This window comes from Dioscorea cayenensis, chromosome 18 (genome assembly GCF_009730915.1).
Source record: "Dioscorea cayenensis subsp. rotundata cultivar TDr96_F1 chromosome 18, TDr96_F1_v2_PseudoChromosome.rev07_lg8_w22 25.fasta, whole genome shotgun sequence".
Lineage (NCBI taxonomy): Eukaryota > Viridiplantae > Streptophyta > Magnoliopsida > Dioscoreales > Dioscoreaceae > Dioscorea > Dioscorea cayenensis.
Genome location: NC_052488.1, coordinates 19,545,929 through 19,566,157, shown reverse-complemented (window position 1 = coordinate 19,566,157; position 20,229 = coordinate 19,545,929). Strand labels below are relative to the sequence as shown.

Sequence of the window (20,229 nt, the reverse complement as noted above, 5' to 3'; positions counted from 1 at the left end):
GAGAATTAAGATTGATTGTAGTATAGTTATGTTTACATTGTCTCACATTGTTCTTAAACATATTTGTTTAATAAGAAAAGTGAATTAATCACAATTCATTAAAATAAATTATATAACAAAATGTTACAAGTGGAACAACTGAATGATCCACAGCAACAAGTACAAAGTGAACTGCTAAAAAAAATCAATACTGGTCATCCTGTCTAGACCAATATCGAAAATAAAATGAAAAATGCTTAAAAAACAACAACAAAATTGACATAAAAAGAGCTGCTTTCTATGCAGGGGATGATGTATTGAGTTGTTTTCCTTCAAGGAAAACTCTAAACAATTCCAAGGCCCTTTCTGGCTGATCAGCAGGAACCATATGCCCTGCTCCATTAACTATTGCATATGTCAGTCCTTTATAAACCATGAAATATCCTCCAACCTGAAAACATTGATACAATTCTTTAAGGCACTGTCATTTTCAAGAGAATCTATGAAAAATTCAATGTGATCTTCTACCTGTTCTTTGTGATACCATGGTCCCCATGTTGTCTCAATTGGAAGTCCAAGATTTTGCAGTGAGTATTGTGTTGCAGTAACTGAAACAATAGCATCAAAATCTCCACTGCAAATTAAGATGAAAGAAAACTATATAATGTTATCTCTATTTGATGCTGAAATTTTGGAGATGTTGAGGCTTTTTTTTTTCCTTTTTTTAACTTGCCTGTATAACCAAACTCTTAGTTTACTGTCAATGGCTTGTTTGATTTCCGGCAGGACAGAATCCGGCCTGTCTTTCCAGTCGTCATGTTTAAACAAATCACTGCAAAAATTTAAGATTTAGTGTAACTATTCTATTCAGTCTCTCACAGGAGAAATTGACAGCTTTTCTGCAACATTATTTAGAAATAAAGAGATTTCAAGACCTGCACTGGGTCCATGCATGGCTCAACTTTGTAGTATTCGCATGAAAAGCGGTCTGCACCTCAGGCAAGTTCATATATGATTCGACATTGTGATCTGAACATGGATCTGCTCCCTTTTTCTAGCAACATTAAAAAAAATTACTGTAAATTTTTCTGAAGTTTTGATCAGAAGAATGCGAAGTAATACACACTTACCAATATGTTACCTTGCTGCAGAGAATTCTTATCAGATTGTAAACTATTGCAAATAGGAGCATAAATGTTGTACAAAGAAATTCTTCCCTTTTCTATATCAGCCGCTTCAAGAGCCTTAATACAAACATCCTCACCATTATAATCTTGTCCAGTAATGTTGCATACTGACTTAATACGATAATATGTATCATTTTGGATTACGGATCGGAGCCAGAGATAATCAAAAAGTCCCTGCTCATTCTCAATAGTCTCAATATAAGCATTGCCAATCTGCAATACAGTTTTCGTATATCAATAATAAGAACATCTGAAGACAAACATTGAGAGAAGGGAAAAAAAAGAAGAATGAATTTAAGGACTCACAGCAATGCCTTTGAGTTTGATTGTAGTAAAGTTCTTGTATTTAATATTGTTTTCGAGAATAAGATTCGCGAGTTGTGGAATAAAATGTCCGGCATAACTCTCTCCAATAATGAAGAAATCACTGGTTTTATACTCAGGAAATCTTTCCAACCAATTAATCAAGAAAGTATAAGAATCTCTGGCTGTTCTTTTATCCCCATTGTTTTTATAATCCGATGTTACATTCGAATAGGAGAACCCAACTCCGGTCGGGGATTCAAGAAACAACATGTTTGCAACTGTCATCAATGCGCATTCGAATCAGTAACTAATTATATCTAAATTAAACTCAGAATAACATATATGACTTACTATTGTTCCATGCATGAGGATTTTCGTACAATGTTTTGCTGTCGCTCTTGACAAAAAATGGTCCAAGTTCAGACATTGCTCCATTTCCTATGGAAGAACATCCAGGCCCTGCGAATGCAAGCATCGTTTCGACAGTAAAAAGAATGAAAAATAAACTCATCAAATATATCCAAAGTACTAATTTAACATAAAATGTACCTCCATTAAGCCACAAGACTAATGGTTTCTTGTTTTTTCCAAAGGACTTCTTAGGTGTTTCGACAAAATAATAGAACAAGGCCCTGCCTACCTGAGGATCAACTGTAACATAACCGGCATATTGATCGAATTTTACATCATTAGGCTGTCCTGGTAACCTGGTTATCTTATCAGCCTCTTTCAGACCATCTTGCCTGCTTAAATACACCAGTACCTTCGTCGTCATTTGCCAAATTTGGATTCAATGCAGCATCATATATTGAGGTTTTATGTTCTAGCTTCTTTATCAGCATTGCAAGAAGGCGTTCTCCTTCATTTTCTCCATGAACAAGTGGTGTAAAAAGAAGATTGAATGCAAAGAGAAAGAAAGGCAATGAAAATTTCATGGTGCTCAACAATCGAAAGAATGGTCAATGCATTTTGCTTGGCCAATGCTCTCGTGTGCTTATACACAAGCAGAGAAAGAATTCCTTGGAATTTGCATGGTTCTCCTTTTTATCTCTCGATCTCTAAATTTGGAAACAAAATTTTTCTTTTTTTTAATAGATAATTAGATAAATGGCAAACAAAATGCAAATAATTTTAAACATAAAGGATTACAAATGTGGCGGGTCCAAGTAGTAGAAGTTTGGGTCATTTGTGCAAATGGTTTCGAGTTTGGATCTTTATGTCTTAAAAAAAACATTTGTTAAAAAAAATTTACTCTTTTGTAGAACTTCCAGTACATTGCTAGACTATTTTAGAACCAATGGGCCACTAATAAAAAAACATAGACATACATATACACGCACATTTTTAAAGAAACATAAAAATACACTTATAAATTTCTCATTGTTATAAACATTAATTTAGTCACCTGTCACAGTGGTTGAGAAGATAAAGCATTTGACTCTCATGTAGGAGATCGATGGTTTAACTCCCTTATAATGCATAGTCGAAGCGTAAATAAGCTTGGTATGCAGTGAGTTGTTCACATTGTCAATCTTTTATTTTTACCAAGTTTTTTTTTTAAAATTTTCTCAAATGTTTTTGATAGCTATATGAATATCATAATTTTAACTACAATGAAATTTTTATTCTCCAAATTTACTCGTATAGATATATAATCATATAATATACATTTTTTTTTTTAATAAGGTGGATAAACCACTAATTTATTAAAAAAAATGAGAGAAACAAGTTAGTACAAAGTTCAAAAAGCAGAAGCGACAAGTAAAACTAACAAAGTAGAGAACTGTAATCCTCACCAAAGATGAGGAGAAGCAGGTGAGCAGAAAAGCAAAAAAAAGAGTGAAACTAGAGTCAGGGAAGTCAACCATCTGGAGACACAGGCCTGCTTAGTGACGAAAGATTCGGATTACTCCTGACTTGCGCTGGGCGCCATATCGCCGGTGAAGTCGGTGGATCTGGAGCTCAGGAAGCTTAAGGAGCGCTTGATCTTCTGAATGTCCTTTGTAGCTTCCTGCTGGTGGGACTCCGATTCTGCAGAAATCCAAGTAAGAACCATATCAGCTGTTTTGTAGAGCGTTGAGGAAGAAGTAGATGAACAGCTTTGATTAAAAATACGATTGTTACATTCCAGCCAAATATTCCAGAAAATGGCTCTAGAACAGAGGTTCCAGAGATTTCTGAGATAAGGGTTCAATGAGGGTATCCAGTTGGTCCAGATATTTGAGACTGAGGAAGGTAGAGTTTCAGAATCAAATAAACACTTGAAAAAGGACCAAATGCAAGCTGTAAAGATACAATTTAAAAAAAGGTGGTCCACTAATTCTGAGTTATTGTGGCAAAGTATACATGTGTCAGTGGCATAAGGATTGCAACCTGTTTTGAATAAATTCTCAAGTGTTAGGATTTTGTTATCCCAGGCAAGCCAACAGAATAAAGTGATTTTGCTAGGAGATTTAGTTTTCCAAAAATTGGAATAGAGTTGACTGCGGAGACCTCCGTCGATTAAGAAGTTGTAGAATGATTTAACGGAGAAATTTCCGCTTTTATCTAAAGACCAGGAGTATGAGTCTTCAGTTTCATTTGCACAATCCGGTAAAGAATTTAATAAAAAGTCGAAATCTTCGGTTGTGGTTGTTCTAAATGGATTACCATGGGAATTAAGTATGAGAATAAATTGTTTTAAAGTAATCCAAGGATAAGAACAGTCCAGGAATAGAGATGCCCAGCGGTTATTGGGGGATTGGCCCTCCAGCCATCTATCAAACCAAAATAAAGTGTTTTCTCCATTACCAACTGACTTGGTTAAACAAGCTCGAAATGTGGGTAAAATGGTATTAATTCCTGCCCAAAAAAAATGATTTGTTTCGTGGTGGTTGTGAATCCAGGATACTGGGGGAATCATTATTGAAATAGTTGGCTTTGATAATCTTGGACCAGTAAGAGTCCGGTGTGGTGATGAATTTCCACCACCATTTTCCAAGTAACACTTTGTTGAATACATGTAAATCAAGAATACCTCAGTCACCCATGCTTCGGGGGCGACAGATCCTTTTCCAATCAATTAATCTAATCCCCTTCGGGCCAAGATCAGGCCCTTTCCATAGGAAATCTCTCCTGATTTTGTCAATTTCATGAATGACCCAGGCTGAAAGTTTGAAAACTGACATCCAGTAAACTGGTATAGAAGATAACACGGAATTAATAAAGGTTAACCGCCCCCCCTAAAGAGAGATAGATTGCTTTCCAGGGCGAGAGTCTGGCACGAACAGATTTAATCAACTTAAAAAAATAATTTACAAAAAAAAAACATCTTGCTCACATATTATATAAAAAAATAAATATATAGATATAAATATTAAATATGTACATACGCCAAGGGTCTTAATTTTAGTTCGGTTGGGTCAAGGTGTTTGAGGGTTCAACTGAACCGGTTCAACTCCGGTCCAGGTTAGTTTGTTCTGAACCAATAGACCGGGTCAAGGTCGTTCAGAAGAACAAGGGAATAGGATGGCGGGAAGGTAGCTGTCTCAACGTCCTCTCTATTCCCTGCATCTTTCAAACTAACTCCAATGCAAATCTCCACCACTCCTTTTCCACCCTCCTCTTCTTCATTCTCAATCCCTTTCCATCTCCTTCTCACCCTCTATGGCGGAGTGGGTCCCACCCACCACCTCCGCCTCCGCCTCCGCCTCCCGTCCTCCTCTCCCGCAACCACCTCCAGACCTTACCACCAAGCCCCTTTCCGAGCCCGAGCCTCCTTTTTGTTCCGAAACCTACATTGTCCAAGTCCCAAAGGAACAAATCTATCGCATACCACCTCCGGAGAATGCCTACCTCGCCGAGCAGTACAAGAACAACCTCAACCGTCGACGCAAAAGCCCATGCCTCACCTACCTCCCTTGGCTCCTCGCTGTCATTGCTGCCATCGGCATCACCATTGGCATTGTTGCTCTTGTGTTCTACCTTGTTGTGAGACCCGGTGCTCCCGAAGTATCAATTGAGGCATTTGCTGCCAAGAATCTAAAACCTTCGCAGCAGATGGGAGAAACCTGAGTATGATATCTCGATGAAGACATTAAATCCAAGTGTGAATATGGGCTACATTTACAGTAGCGGAGGAAAGGCAAGTATGTCTCACAAAGGTGTTGTGATTGCCTCCGGTGAGCCACCGTGGTTTGATCAACCATCACACAATGAGACTACATTCCATTTAGTTCTTCGGGGGTCGAGCAATACGTTGCCTAAGGAGATTCAAAGGAGCTTGAAAGGGCCGAAGGATATAGTCGCCTTATCTCTTTCGGTGAACTATGAGGTGAGATTGAAAATTGGAGTGATAGAGTCGAGCAAAAGTATGAGCATTCAGTGCGATTTTAGGGCTGAGCAAGTTCGCTAAGGGGATGAAAATTGTGTCACAGGAATGCAGTGTTAAGCTCGGGCAATGACAAAGGTGGTGCTAGTAGAGTGTTATTGATAATGGAAATTGATTTCTCTTGAGATTTTTGGTGTTCTTTCTTCCCTTTTTTTTTCTCCATTTCGGTTGGATTTTTCAGTTCACTTACTAGCAAGAGGGTATATGATTTTTGTCTGTATGTCACTTGAAGATGGAGACTGAGTGCATTTCCTTTCATTTAGTTTTACGCTTAACACCAATCTTGAATGAAATCTTCAGCATTTTCTTCCATTCACTTTTACACTTAACACTAATCTTGAATAAAATTTTCGGCTTTAAAAACAGCTTTTTTTACATTTCAACTTCCAATAAAAATTTATCATTGATAACAGAGAGATCCAATTAACATCAACATTATATTCAGTTTTGTTCAATTGTAAAAACCAAAGCAGAGAAATTCAGACAAAAATTAAGAGCACAATGATCTTATCATTTATACTCAAACAGATCTTATCATTCTGAAAAAATTCTCAAGAAAAAGTGCACAATGATCATATCATTTATACTCAAACAGAACATGCATTTTAGTGCTTGATTTCGGCCGTCGGTTCTTTATATTTCCAAGCTTGAGCTACAAAATTCCTCATAACCTGTCATTAATAAAATGATACTAGTCTACATTAATTGTTGTGAAGGGAATTAAATACAAAAAGTTATTCAATGGCCGACATGTTTGATCTCGGTCTACACTTTGAAATCTGCATCACAAGTTAAATATTCTTTAAATCAAGCATGGTACTTAATAATGAAGCAGTTAACCAAATCACAGTCTTAATTAATTTTCTTAATCAGCTGTACTAATTTGACTGACTTGCTGACTTACCATGGAATAACTTTTTTTCTGCATCTCTTGCAGGTTCATTGCTTGTACCACTGAATGACAAAGCATTGAGTCAGTCATAATATGTTTATTCTTTTGAAGAATCAACTGTTGGTTTCAAACTCAACATAAAAGTGGAATAACTATTAATTAGACAATGCAGAGGAATGTAGAAGAAGAAGAAGAAGAAGAAGAAGAAGAAGTGAAAAGTACTTTTTGCCAATGTTTTAGCCGAAAGTGAACTACATTTGCACCCACATGTAGTCTCCCCATGTGAGAATGGGAAGGGACTAACATCAATGAATGCCTGCCTTTTTTCTGTGAAGCCATCTTAAGAGACCACGTGTGTGGGAGGACCATATCATCAATGGATCAAAACTGTACCAATTATCCAAAGAAAATGCATCAAGTTGAAAGTTCTATGGCTTTTCCTGCAACAAAGTTTAATTAGTTTTTTCTGTTGATCTTAAGAGAGAGGATCTTTGGCACCAATAATGTGAAGTCCATTGACTTAGTTTATTGAAGTTCAGACACCAATAATGAATTGAATGCAATGAAGGCTAGCTTTACACGCATGAAAGGGGTATCAGGTGTCCCCATTGAACACCAGCTTGTGATCAAGGCATCAGAGTTTCAAGTGGAATCCAACTCCACAACCATCCATGGATTCCTTTACCTTAAAGTTTGTTGATTCCCTTTCATTACCTAACTAGCAAAATACTCATAAATAATGCTGGCATTCCACTCTTTTTTTAATCTCAGTGTGGGGCTGAGTGAGAGATCCAAGATGGCCAATGGTAGAAAGGGCTGTGTTTTTATATACATATATGTTCATTATATGCACATATATGGGATCAGTTGATACTGCTTTTCAGACTAAGTAATTAACAAAAGTAATCATGTGGACACTATTCCTTTGATTCAAAACCATACATATATATAACAATTGTTTCTTTGCATCCTATAATGACTACACTTGTTATTTTATTATTTTTGGGATCTCTAAGCCATCTTCATTTCTTTATTGAAAAGAAGAAGCATGCTTGCTAGTCTTCTCATTTTCCTGCAAAATATTATGCAGTTGAAGAAAAGAACTCTTGGACTTGCAGAGCTTTTTTTCTGCATGAAAGATGACTGATATTGATGCCAATAATAGAGCTATGACTTGACAACAAGCTAGTGTTCTTTGGTTGAAAGATATATAAAAATATTCAAGATTGTTAATCATCTTCACCTTCAGAAATGTTCTTGATATTTTATGTGATAGTCCTCAATGTGGGAACATGATTTGATTGTCTTGTTAGTTTATGGAACTTATTCTCTATTTCTCAGTTTCATTTCTATTCTGACAAGATTGAGTACTTCCCTCACCACAACATTATTCATATGTCGGCTATTTCCCGCACTTCGCCAAAAGTTTAACATTATGTTTATTCATCAAAAGTTTCAATGTCTTGGATAGATTAGACATTAAGTATACTTATTCAAGATATTAATGCAAATGCAACAGTTATTTCTATTCCATGATCTTGTACACAAATAAAACAAGTTACAAGACAGAGAGTTTCACAATGCTTAATTTCCGTTAAACAGCATTACAAAATCTTTTGATTGATTCTCTCCATTATAGAATTAAACCTCAAACACTACATTTACTTTCTTATAACTTTATTCTTTAGAGTTTTCTGGCGTTTCCATCCCACAAGACGGTGCAAAAAGTCCATTACCTGCAGAAAAAAAATAATAATAATTCAAATCATAAATTAAATCACTATCAGCTGTAATGTATAATCTTTCAATCACACCTTTCAATCACTGATATTGAAATGAAAACTATCAATGTCTTACCTCTGTGGGCTCTTGCAGTGAATAAGATGCACTTGTCTCCTTTGCAAACTTGGATACCAGTATTCCAATACCTTGTCCTCTCTCTCTCAGTACCTTTTCATCATCATCAAACCAATTCATATATATATATATATATAAACCATATATAAAGACACATGAAATAGTGTGATGTACATCCATGCATATATATATACCTTGAAAGCATCTTCATCGGTTCGATCATCACCGATATACACAGGAAGAACATTCTCGCAATCAGCAAAACCTAATTAAAGAGAAAGAAGAGAGAGATATTTGAACAGTGCTCTTGTATTTGTGAGATATGTACACACACATATATATATATAAATACAAAACAATGTGATATTGACTCACCAAGAGATTCCAACAAGAACTCTAGAGCTTTGCCTTTGTCCCACTTGATTGTAGGCCGGACCTCAAACACCTAAAGTCACATTCATGAGTGTAAGTATCTCAACAGCAAAACATTAATTATTACAAGTTCTTGTAGTTTTTTGAGACATGTCCACACCTTCCTTCCTTGAGTTAGTGTCAGTTTGGGATATTCCTTCACAATTGATCCAACTTCTTCTGCTAATGAACTCCATCTCTGCAAACCAAGTAAGTTTATTAATTCATATATATATATAGCTGCATTCATAGCTTAAGGTTGATTTATTTTATAGTGTTATGTACCTTCTCTTCAACACACCGGAAGTGAACAGAGACACAGAACTTGTTATTCTCCACTATCACGCCCGGTGTGGACCGTGTTCTCTCAGACAATGCATTGAAAACCTGCTAGTTGCACCACATGATCAGTAACAATGATAACAAAAGAAACACAGATAAGAATTCAGTATAAAGAGCTTAACAAACAGCCAACCTCACTGATCATTGGCAAGAACTCACTGGCTGGTTGAAAGAGCACTGGTTTGGCCTGAAACACAGTGATGAACAGACGAATGAGACTGATTTAAACTTTTAACTGCAAAGCTTTGTGTCATGTATCATGATGACAAGAAAGAAAGAAAGAAAAAGATAGAAATGGGTCCCTACTTTGGTTTTTGTGTGCTTGGGGCCCTTGACAGGGCCCTTGATGTCCATCCCATGGCTCCCAGCATAGTACAACTCAGCCAATCTCACAAAGTCATATACCTGACCATCAATGAATTAAGAGTCTTTGCATCATAAAAAGAAGTTGTAGAAGAAGAAGAAGAGTTAGTTTTATCAATATCAATGTACCTTATCTCTGCACCTTCCACTTACTATGGCTGTTGGGAAATACCTTGCAGCATCTCTCACAGCTCCTCTCATCTAATAACCAAACAAATCCAATTAGCAAAAGCTCTTAAAAAAAAATAAAAAATAAAAGCAGAGCAAAAACAGAGCATCCACACTAACCGCATCTGACATGAAAGCGCTGTCAGGATCATCGACTATCGGCGACAATGTGCCGTCATAGTCCAAGAACATGACAATCTGTTTCCCTTTAGATGCCACAACAATCTCCTCAAACATGTCAAGAGCCGATGGATGTTTTGCCTAAATCCAAACTCCATTGGTAAGAACTAATGAACTATTATTAACATAAGATAGTAATTCAATTAACTCAACCAAAATGCTTACAAGCCAAGCATTGTAGCAATCTCCGGCAAAGTGGGAGGTGACCGCAGCGTTACCGGCCTTGATATGCGTCGGAGAAGATGCTTGCATGGACTCAACCAATGCATTTGGAATGCTTACAATATTGGTGCCAACCTCAAGGTGAGTTAGGAACCTCTTCTTGATGGCAAAACTGGCAGTGGCACCGACTGAGGCCGGGCGGGGAAGAGGATATGGGAGAGATGAGTTCGGAGATATCTCCGGCAAAACTAAGCTCTTCTTTGTCATTTTTGTTAAATGGTGTGAAAAAATGTTTATTAGGATTGTGTGAATGTGGGAGGTTGAGAAGGTTGATGAGGTTCTTGCTCTGTTTTTTCTTTGTTACTTTGGTTTTTTTTTGAAGGTGAATGGAGGGAAGGTGGTGGGTGGTGGTTTTATAGTTTGGATTTGGGAAGGTTGGGACAGAAAAGGACAAAATGAATGACTGGGATGGGGCCCAGGAAGGTAAGTAGGTAGGGTCCACTATGGATGGGAGAAGGATGGGGGCCCACTTGAATGGCTGTGATGCAGTGAGGACCGGCCCGGTGTCTTCTAATGCAGCTGGTGACAGCTGGGTGGGTAATGCACGTGTAGTTGGGTGGGGTCTACATGTGGAGAGGTGGGCCCGGTTTTGGATGAACTGGTGGCCCACTAGAAAACAATGGGCTCAGGAGGATGGCCCGGGTTTTAGAAAGCCCAAAACTATGGTGGGACATTTTTTATTAATTTATTATTTATACTAAGTTTTACTTTATTCAAATTAGAATTTTTTTTTTTTTAAGTTTTTTTTTAGATTATATGTGTCCGAGATGTGGTGTATAAAGAGGAACAAAAAAACAAGTGATTTATTGTATGATAAATTTATTTGGCTAAGAAAATAAATATATATATTTTTATATATTTATATAGAGTATAAGATGTGTTTGGTTGGTTGAGGGACTGTTGATTAACCATAACTTATATTTATTAAAATTGGTTTGAATTTTTTTTTTTTTTGAAAAATAACAAATTTATGAAGAAAATACTAAAATATTGCAAAAGTTGATGAACTATTTTTATTTTATTTTAACTTAACAATCACTATTCTTTTTTAAGAAAAAAGAAGCATAAGTATGTTTTGAGATAAGAGTGTCAAGTAGATTTGAAATAAATATTTCTCCTCCCAGCTTACAAAATACTATAAATACTATAAACAAGTGACATGAATGCAAAAAAATGTTATTCTCATAAAATTGTTATTTTTACCTCTTTTATAATTTCTAGAAGTAGAACTTAAGAAAGCTATCACTGCAAGCGGAGTTGCTGGCTCACTCAGAATGCGCAAAACATTACGGGAATCCTGCTATAACTGCTCAGATTACCAGCGTCACATCGTAGCGAGCAGAATGTTGATAAGAATCGAAAATTACCAATAGGAAATATTACAAAGTTAGTGTGAGAATCATTACCACCAAAACAGTGCTCCATCCGGATTACCAAGACGTGGTAATCCTGATTACTGTATCCAATTATACCCCCACTCATTTAATGAATTCTTATTACACTCCCTGGTCTTTTATTTTCCTTTATTATAATATTATAATTTAATTATTTATTTATCTAAATAATTTAAATTAAGTTTTTTTCAAATTTTTATACGTAGGGATATTTTTGATAAATACAAATATATTTTAAAAATTGTGAAAAAATTATCTTTTATATTATAATTTAATTATTTATTTATCTAAATACTTTTAAATTAAGTTTTTCAAATTTTTATACGTAGGGGTATTTTTGGTAAATACAAAAGATATTTTAAAAAATTGTATAATTTTTGATATTATAATTCTAATTATTTATTTATCTAAATACTTGAAATTAAGTTGTTCAAATTTTTTTATACATAGGGTATTTTGGTAAATACAAAGGTATTTAAAAATTGTAAAAAACTAATTTTTGATATTATAATTTAAATTATTTATTTATTTAAATACTTTAAATTATATTTTTAAAAATTTTATACGTAGGGGTATTTTGATAAATACAAAGGTATTTTAAAAATTGAGAAAAAATTAATTTTTAATGTTATAATTTAATTATTTATTTATCTAAATACTTTAAATTATATTTTTCAAAAATTTTATATGTAAAGGTATTTTGGTAAATTTGACATGCTTTAATCGAAAGTGCATTACCATTACGACTAACCAAACATTAGAATGAAAGATTACACATTAATATAAATTTCAACCAAATACTAGTCATCTACATTACACACAACATTCTGCAAGATATAATATTTTCGATTATATTACCACTGGTAATCTCATTACTAACAGAATATATCATTACTGTGAACCAAACGCCCCCCAAAAGAAATTTGCATGTGTTTTGAATGATATGGCTTAAACGATACTTTCAATTCACATTACTATTGTTTCTTTACTTTTGTCCTTTTTCTTTCATCTTTTCTAAGATATGCAAGAGAGAAAGAAGATTTTTTTTTTTTTTCAAGTGATTCTTTTGCATCGATGACCGATATTAATAATAATTATTTAATAAAATAATAAAAAAATGCATGAATATTTTCCGTCACATTATTCATATGTCAAAAAATAGTTACTAATTAACACACAAACAATTATAAATAAATCAATGAAAACACCCTTCAATTTATCTCCATTTTCTATTCTTATATTGTGTTTGGATGAGCTTTTTTGAATAAACTCAAGCTGTGAAATAAGCCCAAATACATTTTATTTTATAAGCTGCCAAAGACCAGCTTATGAAAATAAGCTGTTTTTGATAAGCTATTTGGTTAAGTGCATTTACTAAAATATCCTCAGTCAATCCAGTAAAAAAGCATTTTAGTAATTTGTTACTGTAAAAGTACTTTTCAAATAAACATCCAAACATTTTCACAACTACAGAAGTGCTTCTGAAACTAATGCATACAAACAAAAAAATATGCATAAGCACTTAACTTATTCTAAAAGTACTTTTTCCAAAAGTGCTTCTACAAAATAAAATAAAAAAACAATTTTTTTAAAAGCCAATCCAAACAACCCCTTAATATGATACTATTAATTATTTTGTTTCTGAAATAAAAATCGCTTGTTCTTTTTATTTTCTCTAAATTACATGTTATGAAATAGACTATTTTTTTATATTTTTTGCTCAAACTTAATTTAAGCATATATATATATATTGAGCATGTAATGTATATGTGTGGGATTCTTAATAGGACTTTGATTTGATTGTTATTTATATATTTTGATAAGTTTCAATCATAGTTATATATTATTAATCTAAGCTAGTTATCTCTTGATTTCACTTACTATATGTTTAACTAAAGACATATATTTGGCTTGTATATTTATTATTGGTTTGGAAATAAAAACTCATGTATTTTTATGGCAAATGATTCCACCAAACTAACTTAATTTTTTGGAAATTCACTTGAATTTTACTAGAAACATATATATATATATATATACAGTCATAATTAAGCAACCAAAGTTAGAAACTAGGAATATATTCTTCTGAATAACCCTTGAAAGTATCATTGGAATTTATAGTTTAGGCTGATTGATAGAATCACAAGTAGTTCCTCTCATTAGAATATATTATTTGATGTATTAACACTTTGTTGACAATTACATGAAGACTTGTTTATAAAGGAAAGAGGAATCATTTGAAAATGGAAAAGCCAATATCATAAAATACTAACCTTCATGATTAATATCGAGCATGCCCATTGTTTGGTTTGGGAATAAATCTCCACCTATCAAGACTTTATATGGGACTTGACGTGATCGATTATAAAATGTTATTATCTATAAATAGATTAGTTTGAATGTGTTAATAACAAAGATCAATATAAAAAAAAATTATAATAATTAAATACGAAATAAAAAAATTTATATGTTGTTTTTTTACTTTTACTAGCTTGATAAGATTCAAATTCTGTCTTTGAAGCCTTTGAATTAGAAAGAAGATAAAATACCGTTTATTGTGTTGCAAAGGTGATAATATTTCATTGTGAAATGGTAATAAAAAAAAAAAAAAATTATCAAAAAAATACAAAATTAATAAAGTAAAATCATTTTTTCCCTCGCATAATTATAGTGAATAAATCTAAATATAAAAATAATATTTAATATAAATAACTTAGCATTTATTCTTCCACCCAATGTATATGTGTGTCAAAAATAACAAAAATAGCAATTTTCCCCCAATGGGTTTTGTAAGGAGTATCATAAACACAGGAAATAATTAATTAGAACAGCAAATATAAGGATATGTACACAATAATATGACAAAAAAAAAAAATTAAACTTTTCATCTAAGTGCTCCACCATGAATTTGATCTTCTTTAATTATTTGACATGGGGTATGTGTTTGTACTTACAAATACCTCAAATGGGGACATGTGGAGCATTCATTCTTTTAAGGGACAACAAGCTCACAAGTTGAATTTTTTTGTTGTTATTGTTGTTGTTCTTCATCTTGTTGGCTATTTTAACTAAAGTCTATGCGTCAATCTATGAAGTCTTTGAAGAAAGATGGGGAGAGATGGGACAAGTTAGGGTTCAATGAGTTTCTTCTTGTCTTGCAGTGTGTTATCCACCATGGATTTTGATGTGCTTGCCCCCCACCCATTAACTTAGTGGTGCTTAATTTCCCTTCATTAATTTGTTTCTTTTTGCTTAATAATATAAAAAAATTTAAAAGAGAAATGTTCAAAGGGTTGTTGAAGAACATATATAACATGGAATTCCTTAAATATTGGTATAACTATTAATGATAATATTAAAAAAAATTACTAGCAGGCTGGTTGTAGAGGTTTTGGTTGTTCAAAGAAGTGGTTTCGAATTTGAATTTTAATAAAAAATTGATAGGTCAAAATAATATATATATATATATATGTATATATGTTAAAATATTCTAAAAATAAGTTAACTAAATTTTTTTTTCATATCAATATTAATATTTATATTTTAAAAATAATCATTTTTAAAACTGTATATGATATTCATGTGGTAAATTTGTTTGGAGAATATGTTGTGATGTAAAAAAACGACATTTGTACCTGAATGATTTTCACCATGTAACTCACAAATTTTAGCAAAAAATCAAAATTAACAAGTTATGTTCAATTACAAAGAAAAAATAAATATTATTTAATAAACTAAAATGAAGAATTGAGCATTATTTTAACCATTATATAGTTTTTGATATGATGTGCATAGTCCTAATTAAAGGTCTTTCTTTTAGAAATATTAATATATTTGAAAGTTAGAAACAATTAGATAAAAAAATGAATTGTAAATGAAGTTTAATTTCTTGTGTAAGTATATAATTAAAATATTTTTTTATTTTTTATTAAAAAATAATTCCCCTTGTAAGAGCGAACTAATTTACTTTAAAGATGCATTGGATTATTCCCCTCGTAAGAGCGAACTAATTTACTTTAAATAAGAATAACTTCTTGTTTGCTTGTAGTCATAATTTTTTATGGTATATAAAAATACATAAAAAAAGGGAAAATTATTTTTTTTTATCCCCTAGCAGTTTCAAAACTTCCCAGACAGCCCCTCTGACTTCTGAATTTACCATACAACCCTTCCCTTTTGTTTCACTTCAATTTTTGCCCCCTGCAACTCATTCTGTCTAATTCATTTAATTGAATTCCATCTTTACCCTTGGCAATGATGGGAAAAAACACATCATCTTTTTTATAATTTTACTTTTAACCATCAAATCACCCTGTTTTTTACTTATTTTCAAACATTTTTTTTGGAAGACTTTAAGCCTCACTGCGCATCTCTAGTGGACTTCGACCGTTTTCGTCGCCGCCTTCTGTTGCTATGGATTCTTCGGGTTCGTGTTCAAGTTTGACGGCGGAGTCGGGTGGAAAAGGCTCGACCTCAGCTCGGCCTTGAAGAGGAAGAGACCGGTGGGGATCGATATACCGATGGGGGATGTGCTGCGCTTTGGAGAATCGAAGAAATCTGATGGACGGAAGGAGGATGAGAAGGGTGAGAGGTATTAGGTGTTTTGTAAGAGAGAAAAGAAGAGGCTTGAGATGGAGGACCGATTTAGGGCTTATGTTGATCTCCTAAGAGATTTTGAATTGGTACGTGTGTGTGTGTGTGTGTGTTTTTAATTCCTATTCATCCGATTTATGCCCATTTTTTTTGTTTGTATGGACAAATTTGAAATTGTCGGAATGTTTATCATGGGGCTGATTGTTGGGAGCGCGTTAGCTTAAACACAAACCCGGATAATTAAACGGAAACAAGGTAATTTAAACAAAAATAACAATTGTTAAACAGAAACTAAGACTATTAAACGGAAACATGTTAACTTAAACAGAAACCCAGATTGAGAAACGGAAACAAAATAACTTAAACAAAAAACTATTGTTAAATGTAAAAAACGTATTCATAAATATATAGAAACCAAAACTATTAAACACAAACTAGTAAACTTAATCAGATACGCATTAACATATAATGTAAAACTATTGAAACCCAACAAATTAAAAGTAAAACATTTAACAATACGCTTTAACATAATCAGATAAATATAAACGAGTAAACTTAAATAGTAACCGAGACTGTTACACGAAAACGTGTTAACTTAAACAGAACCCAGGATTGATAAACGAAAACAAGATAACTTAATCAAAAATAACTATTGTTAAACGTAAAACGTTAAAATTTATCTTTATATTTAATGTACTTCTTCAACTTCTAATAACTCATATTCAAATTCACATTTTATTAAATCATATTTTTAAATAAAGATAATTTTGAAACCCGAACAAGAATTAATTAAGAATTAGAGAGGATTTGAGGGGTAATAATTTCTAAATTAAGAGGGAAATATTGATAGAAATCTGCATGATTTAAAGGATTAGGTAAAATAGTTTAAAGTTTATAGAACAACAATTATTTGAGAATTAGAGAGGATTTGAGGGGGTAATATGCAAATAAACTGATAAATTAGATGAGCATTTAAGACTAAAGAAGCGAAGAAAGAGAATGAGAGGTTGTGAACAGGGCCGTGTCCTTATCGTTCTCCTCTTCTTCGCTCTTTTCAATAGGCCATGAATCCCTCACTTTGCAAAGCTCGGAGGCGAAAATCTGCATCATTTCTCTCGGCCGCCTCATTCAACTCAAAGCTAGAGAGATTGATCCATATATCCATGAAAAGGTGGCTCTTTTATGTTCCAATTTCCTAAAGTTCTTGTTCTTGTTTTTTCTTTAATTGATTTGGTGATGGTTTTGGCATTTGACTTTGAAGATCAAATCTTTTTTGGATCATTTTATTGATTTGTTAGTAATTTTGGTTGTTTGATTTTGGCTAGAATCAATTTGAATGGTTGTTGTTGCTTGTCATGTGATCGTTTTTATGTGATCTATGTTGTGTATGGCTCATATACACAAGTAAACGAGCAAGAACATAGTGGAGTGGCGTGACAACATCTATCATATTGTGGGATCATTAATTTGATAGGTTGGGGTGTGGGGGAAATGCCCGCGGTAGGATACAAGGGTAATTTGTATCTTGTTATGATTATGATTATGATTTGATAATCTTGTAATTTGTATCCGGATAGGTTTAGAATCTGGATATGTTTAGGATCCAGATAGGGTTAGGATGGTTTGTATTTGGATAAATTTAGGTTTTTACTTATAAGTATTTGTCACCCTAGTCTTTTGTCTCAACTGTGAGGAGAGACAAGTGAATAAGAGGATTACGGCTGCTCCACTCCCGAGGACGTCGACACATTGCCAAACCTCTTAAATCTTGTGTTTTTATTGTCTCGTTGCTCTCTTGATTTCCCCTGCGGATCCTATATTTTTCCTAACAATCTATGTTGCAATGAATGAGTGCGTTAGCTTAAACACAAGATTGATAAATGGAAACGAGGTAATTTAAACAAAACAAACTATTGTTAAACATAAATGTGCTAGCTTAAATAGAAACCGGGATTGATAAACGGAAATAAGATAACTTAAACAAAAACAACTATTGTTAAACGTAAAAAGTATATTCATAAACAGAAACCCAAAACTATTAAACATAAACTATTAAACTTAATCAGATACGCATTAACATATAGTGTAAAACTATAACATAAATTCTCAATGACTTATTATCTCTTTGCGATCGAGGTATGACAACATAGGTCCTAAAGAAGCTTGCTTCCAGTAACTATTTTCTCCATAACACAATATCCATGGGGATCAAACGCTTGGCGAACAAGGGAAAGAAGTGTGGGTCCTTTCTTGCAAGTAGATGAAAGGCCGAAGAGAGGAAAAAAGTTCCACCAATAAAGATGAAATTCTCTTGGGATTACCAAAAAAAAAAACATATTTATCTTCTGGTGTTTTTATTCTTAAGCGCCAAAGTTGGTGGTTGTCCACAACTTCCCATGTAAGGGTAATATCGTCCATAAAAATTTTAACTAACTTTGTTTCTATCCATTAGATACATGATGGGTTGAAAAGTCAATTGAGGAAAAAGGAGGGGTTTTTTTAAGATACCAAAAGTTGGGTGGGGTAATTGTCCATAAAAAAATTGTCAAGGGGTTTTTGGCAATTGCCACAAAAAAAAAAATATTTGTTTGGATATAGGAATAAAATAAATAAATAAATAAATAAATAGAGGGCAAATTGATATTTTGATCACTCAAATTTCCATTCTATGTAAAAAATAAATTCAATTTGTAAGTTATGGAGAAAAATCTACTTACATTTCATCTGATATAATTAATGTGATTAACAATATTAAATGATAATAAAATTGAAAACAATATATACTTAAATTATCCAGAGATTAGTTTTGCTTACCAAGCTTTTATATTTTGTCACTTTCACTTTATTCTAACAGGAAACTTGACAGAAAATTAGTACAATCTTTGACTTTCAAGAATTTATATTTTTTTAAGCTGATAAAAAATAAAAAGAGACTAATTAATACGACAAACAAAAAATGTTCCAAGATAAATATGTAGAAACAAAACACTAATTAAAAGAGACACACTATACTTAGCCTCAATAATTATGGTTCTGTTTGTATTATTGACCTCACTAAGCATTTGTTGCATGCATGCATGGATTTTTGTTTTTATATGATATAGGAATTAATGGCATCTATATATCTATATCTATCTTGTCACTTTCATTTATCAAACAGAAAACTTAACATAACATGTCAACTCTCTAATCAAGATGACAAATAAAAAAATAATATATACTCTTAGCATCCAATATAAGAATAGCAAACAAATGGGAAGCAATAGAAGTATATTAATTGTTGTGCTTCTATCATTGAACTCATAACTATATATCACTTTAGAAGTGAAAACTAAAAAGTGAGAAACAATATCATATGCGCCTCATTAATTAATAGATATGTGTGGTTGTGTTTCTAACTTTCTATTATTGATTGCATGCATGCATGTATCTTTCTTTCAATATAGAAATTATGCTTGTATGATATAATGATCATTGTATTTATTTGATAGCTTTTAAAGAATTCATATGTATTTATTTATATCAAGTGATCAAAAATTAATTACTTGATATAATAAATAGAGAAAATGTATTTATTTAAATACATTTTAATTATTTCATTTATCTCTACCATTATCAGTTATTCTTCCTTAATTAATTAGTGATTTATATACTCTAATAAAAAAAATTCTATCGTTGAATTCACTACTATCACTTATTGCTCTTCATGCTATAGAAATAACATCCTAATTACTAAAGTGAAATGTTAATAAAAGTGTTATTTTTTAAAACCAAGTTTAAAAAATAATCTCTTTTATTTTTTTTACAAATAAAATGTGCACATATTGAGTCAAAAGAAAAAAAAAACTAGAAATGAAAACAATATATCCTTCCTCAATAGATAAATAAAGTTGTGTTTCTATCATTGGACTCACAACAACTATTACTATATATCTTGTTAGCTATATAGTTGGTTCCGTTATACCC

The 20,229-nt window shown here is 32.7% G+C and overlaps 3 protein-coding genes across 3 annotated transcripts; 1 reads left to right on the top strand and 2 right to left on the bottom strand.

The window, feature by feature from the left end:
• Positions 1-277: 277 nt before the first annotated feature.
• On the bottom strand, positions 278-2,247 carry LOC120282888 (serine carboxypeptidase 1-like). Its single transcript, XM_039289720.1, has 8 exons — positions 2,022-2,247; positions 1,824-1,931; positions 1,473-1,750; positions 1,110-1,379; positions 915-1,033; positions 713-811; positions 508-613; positions 278-430 (listed from the first exon to the last, which is right to left on the bottom strand). Exons 1-8 carry the CDS (start codon positions 2,245-2,247, stop codon positions 278-280), a joined length of 1,359 nt encoding a protein of 452 aa, XP_039145654.1.
• A 2,870-nt stretch (positions 2,248-5,117) lies between these two features.
• On the top strand, positions 5,118-6,032 carry LOC120282887 (NDR1/HIN1-like protein 13). Its single transcript, XM_039289719.1, has one exon. The coding sequence runs from the start codon at positions 5,118-5,120 to the stop codon at positions 5,523-5,525; it is 408 nt and encodes a 135-aa protein (XP_039145653.1). The 3' UTR covers positions 5,526-6,032.
• Positions 6,033-8,234: 2,202 nt separating this feature from the next.
• On the bottom strand, positions 8,235-10,573 carry LOC120281766 (probable trehalose-phosphate phosphatase 6). The gene is made up of 11 exons (XM_039288462.1): positions 10,220-10,573; positions 9,995-10,135; positions 9,836-9,907; positions 9,650-9,748; positions 9,477-9,530; positions 9,287-9,388; positions 9,123-9,200; positions 8,966-9,035; positions 8,785-8,855; positions 8,591-8,683; positions 8,235-8,469 (listed from the first exon to the last, which is right to left on the bottom strand). The coding sequence occupies exons 1-11, from the start codon at positions 10,481-10,483 to the stop codon at positions 8,395-8,397; spliced, it is 1,119 nt and encodes a 372-aa protein (XP_039144396.1). The 5' UTR covers positions 10,484-10,573; the 3' UTR covers positions 8,235-8,394.
• Between the last annotated feature and the right edge of the window lie 9,656 nt (positions 10,574-20,229).

Excerpts from the sequence above, each read along its gene's own strand:
- LOC120282888 (XM_039289720.1), bottom strand. The coding sequence starts at position 2,247 with ATGACGACGAAGGTACTGGTGTATTTAAGCAGGCAAGATGGTCTGAAA. Across the intron at positions 812-914 it reads CATGCATGGACCCAGTGCAG|TGATTTGTTTAAACATGACG; the intron begins GTCTTGAAATCT and ends AAATTTTTGCAG. Across the intron at positions 614-712 it reads CTAAGAGTTTGGTTATACAG|TGGAGATTTTGATGCTATTG; the intron begins GCAAGTTAAAAA and ends CTTAATTTGCAG.
- LOC120282887 (XM_039289719.1), top strand. The coding sequence starts at position 5,118 with ATGGCGGAGTGGGTCCCACCCACCACCTCCGCCTCCGCCTCCGCCTCC.
- LOC120281766 (XM_039288462.1), bottom strand. The coding sequence starts at position 10,483 with ATGACAAAGAAGAGCTTAGTTTTGCCGGAGATATCTCCGAACTCATCT. Across the intron at positions 9,531-9,649 it reads CCAAGCACACAAAAACCAAA|GCCAAACCAGTGCTCTTTCA; the intron begins GTAGGGACCCAT and ends ACTGTGTTTCAG. Across the intron at positions 8,684-8,784 it reads CCGATGAAGATGCTTTCAAG|GTACTGAGAGAGAGAGGACA; the intron begins GTATATATATAT and ends GATGATGAAAAG.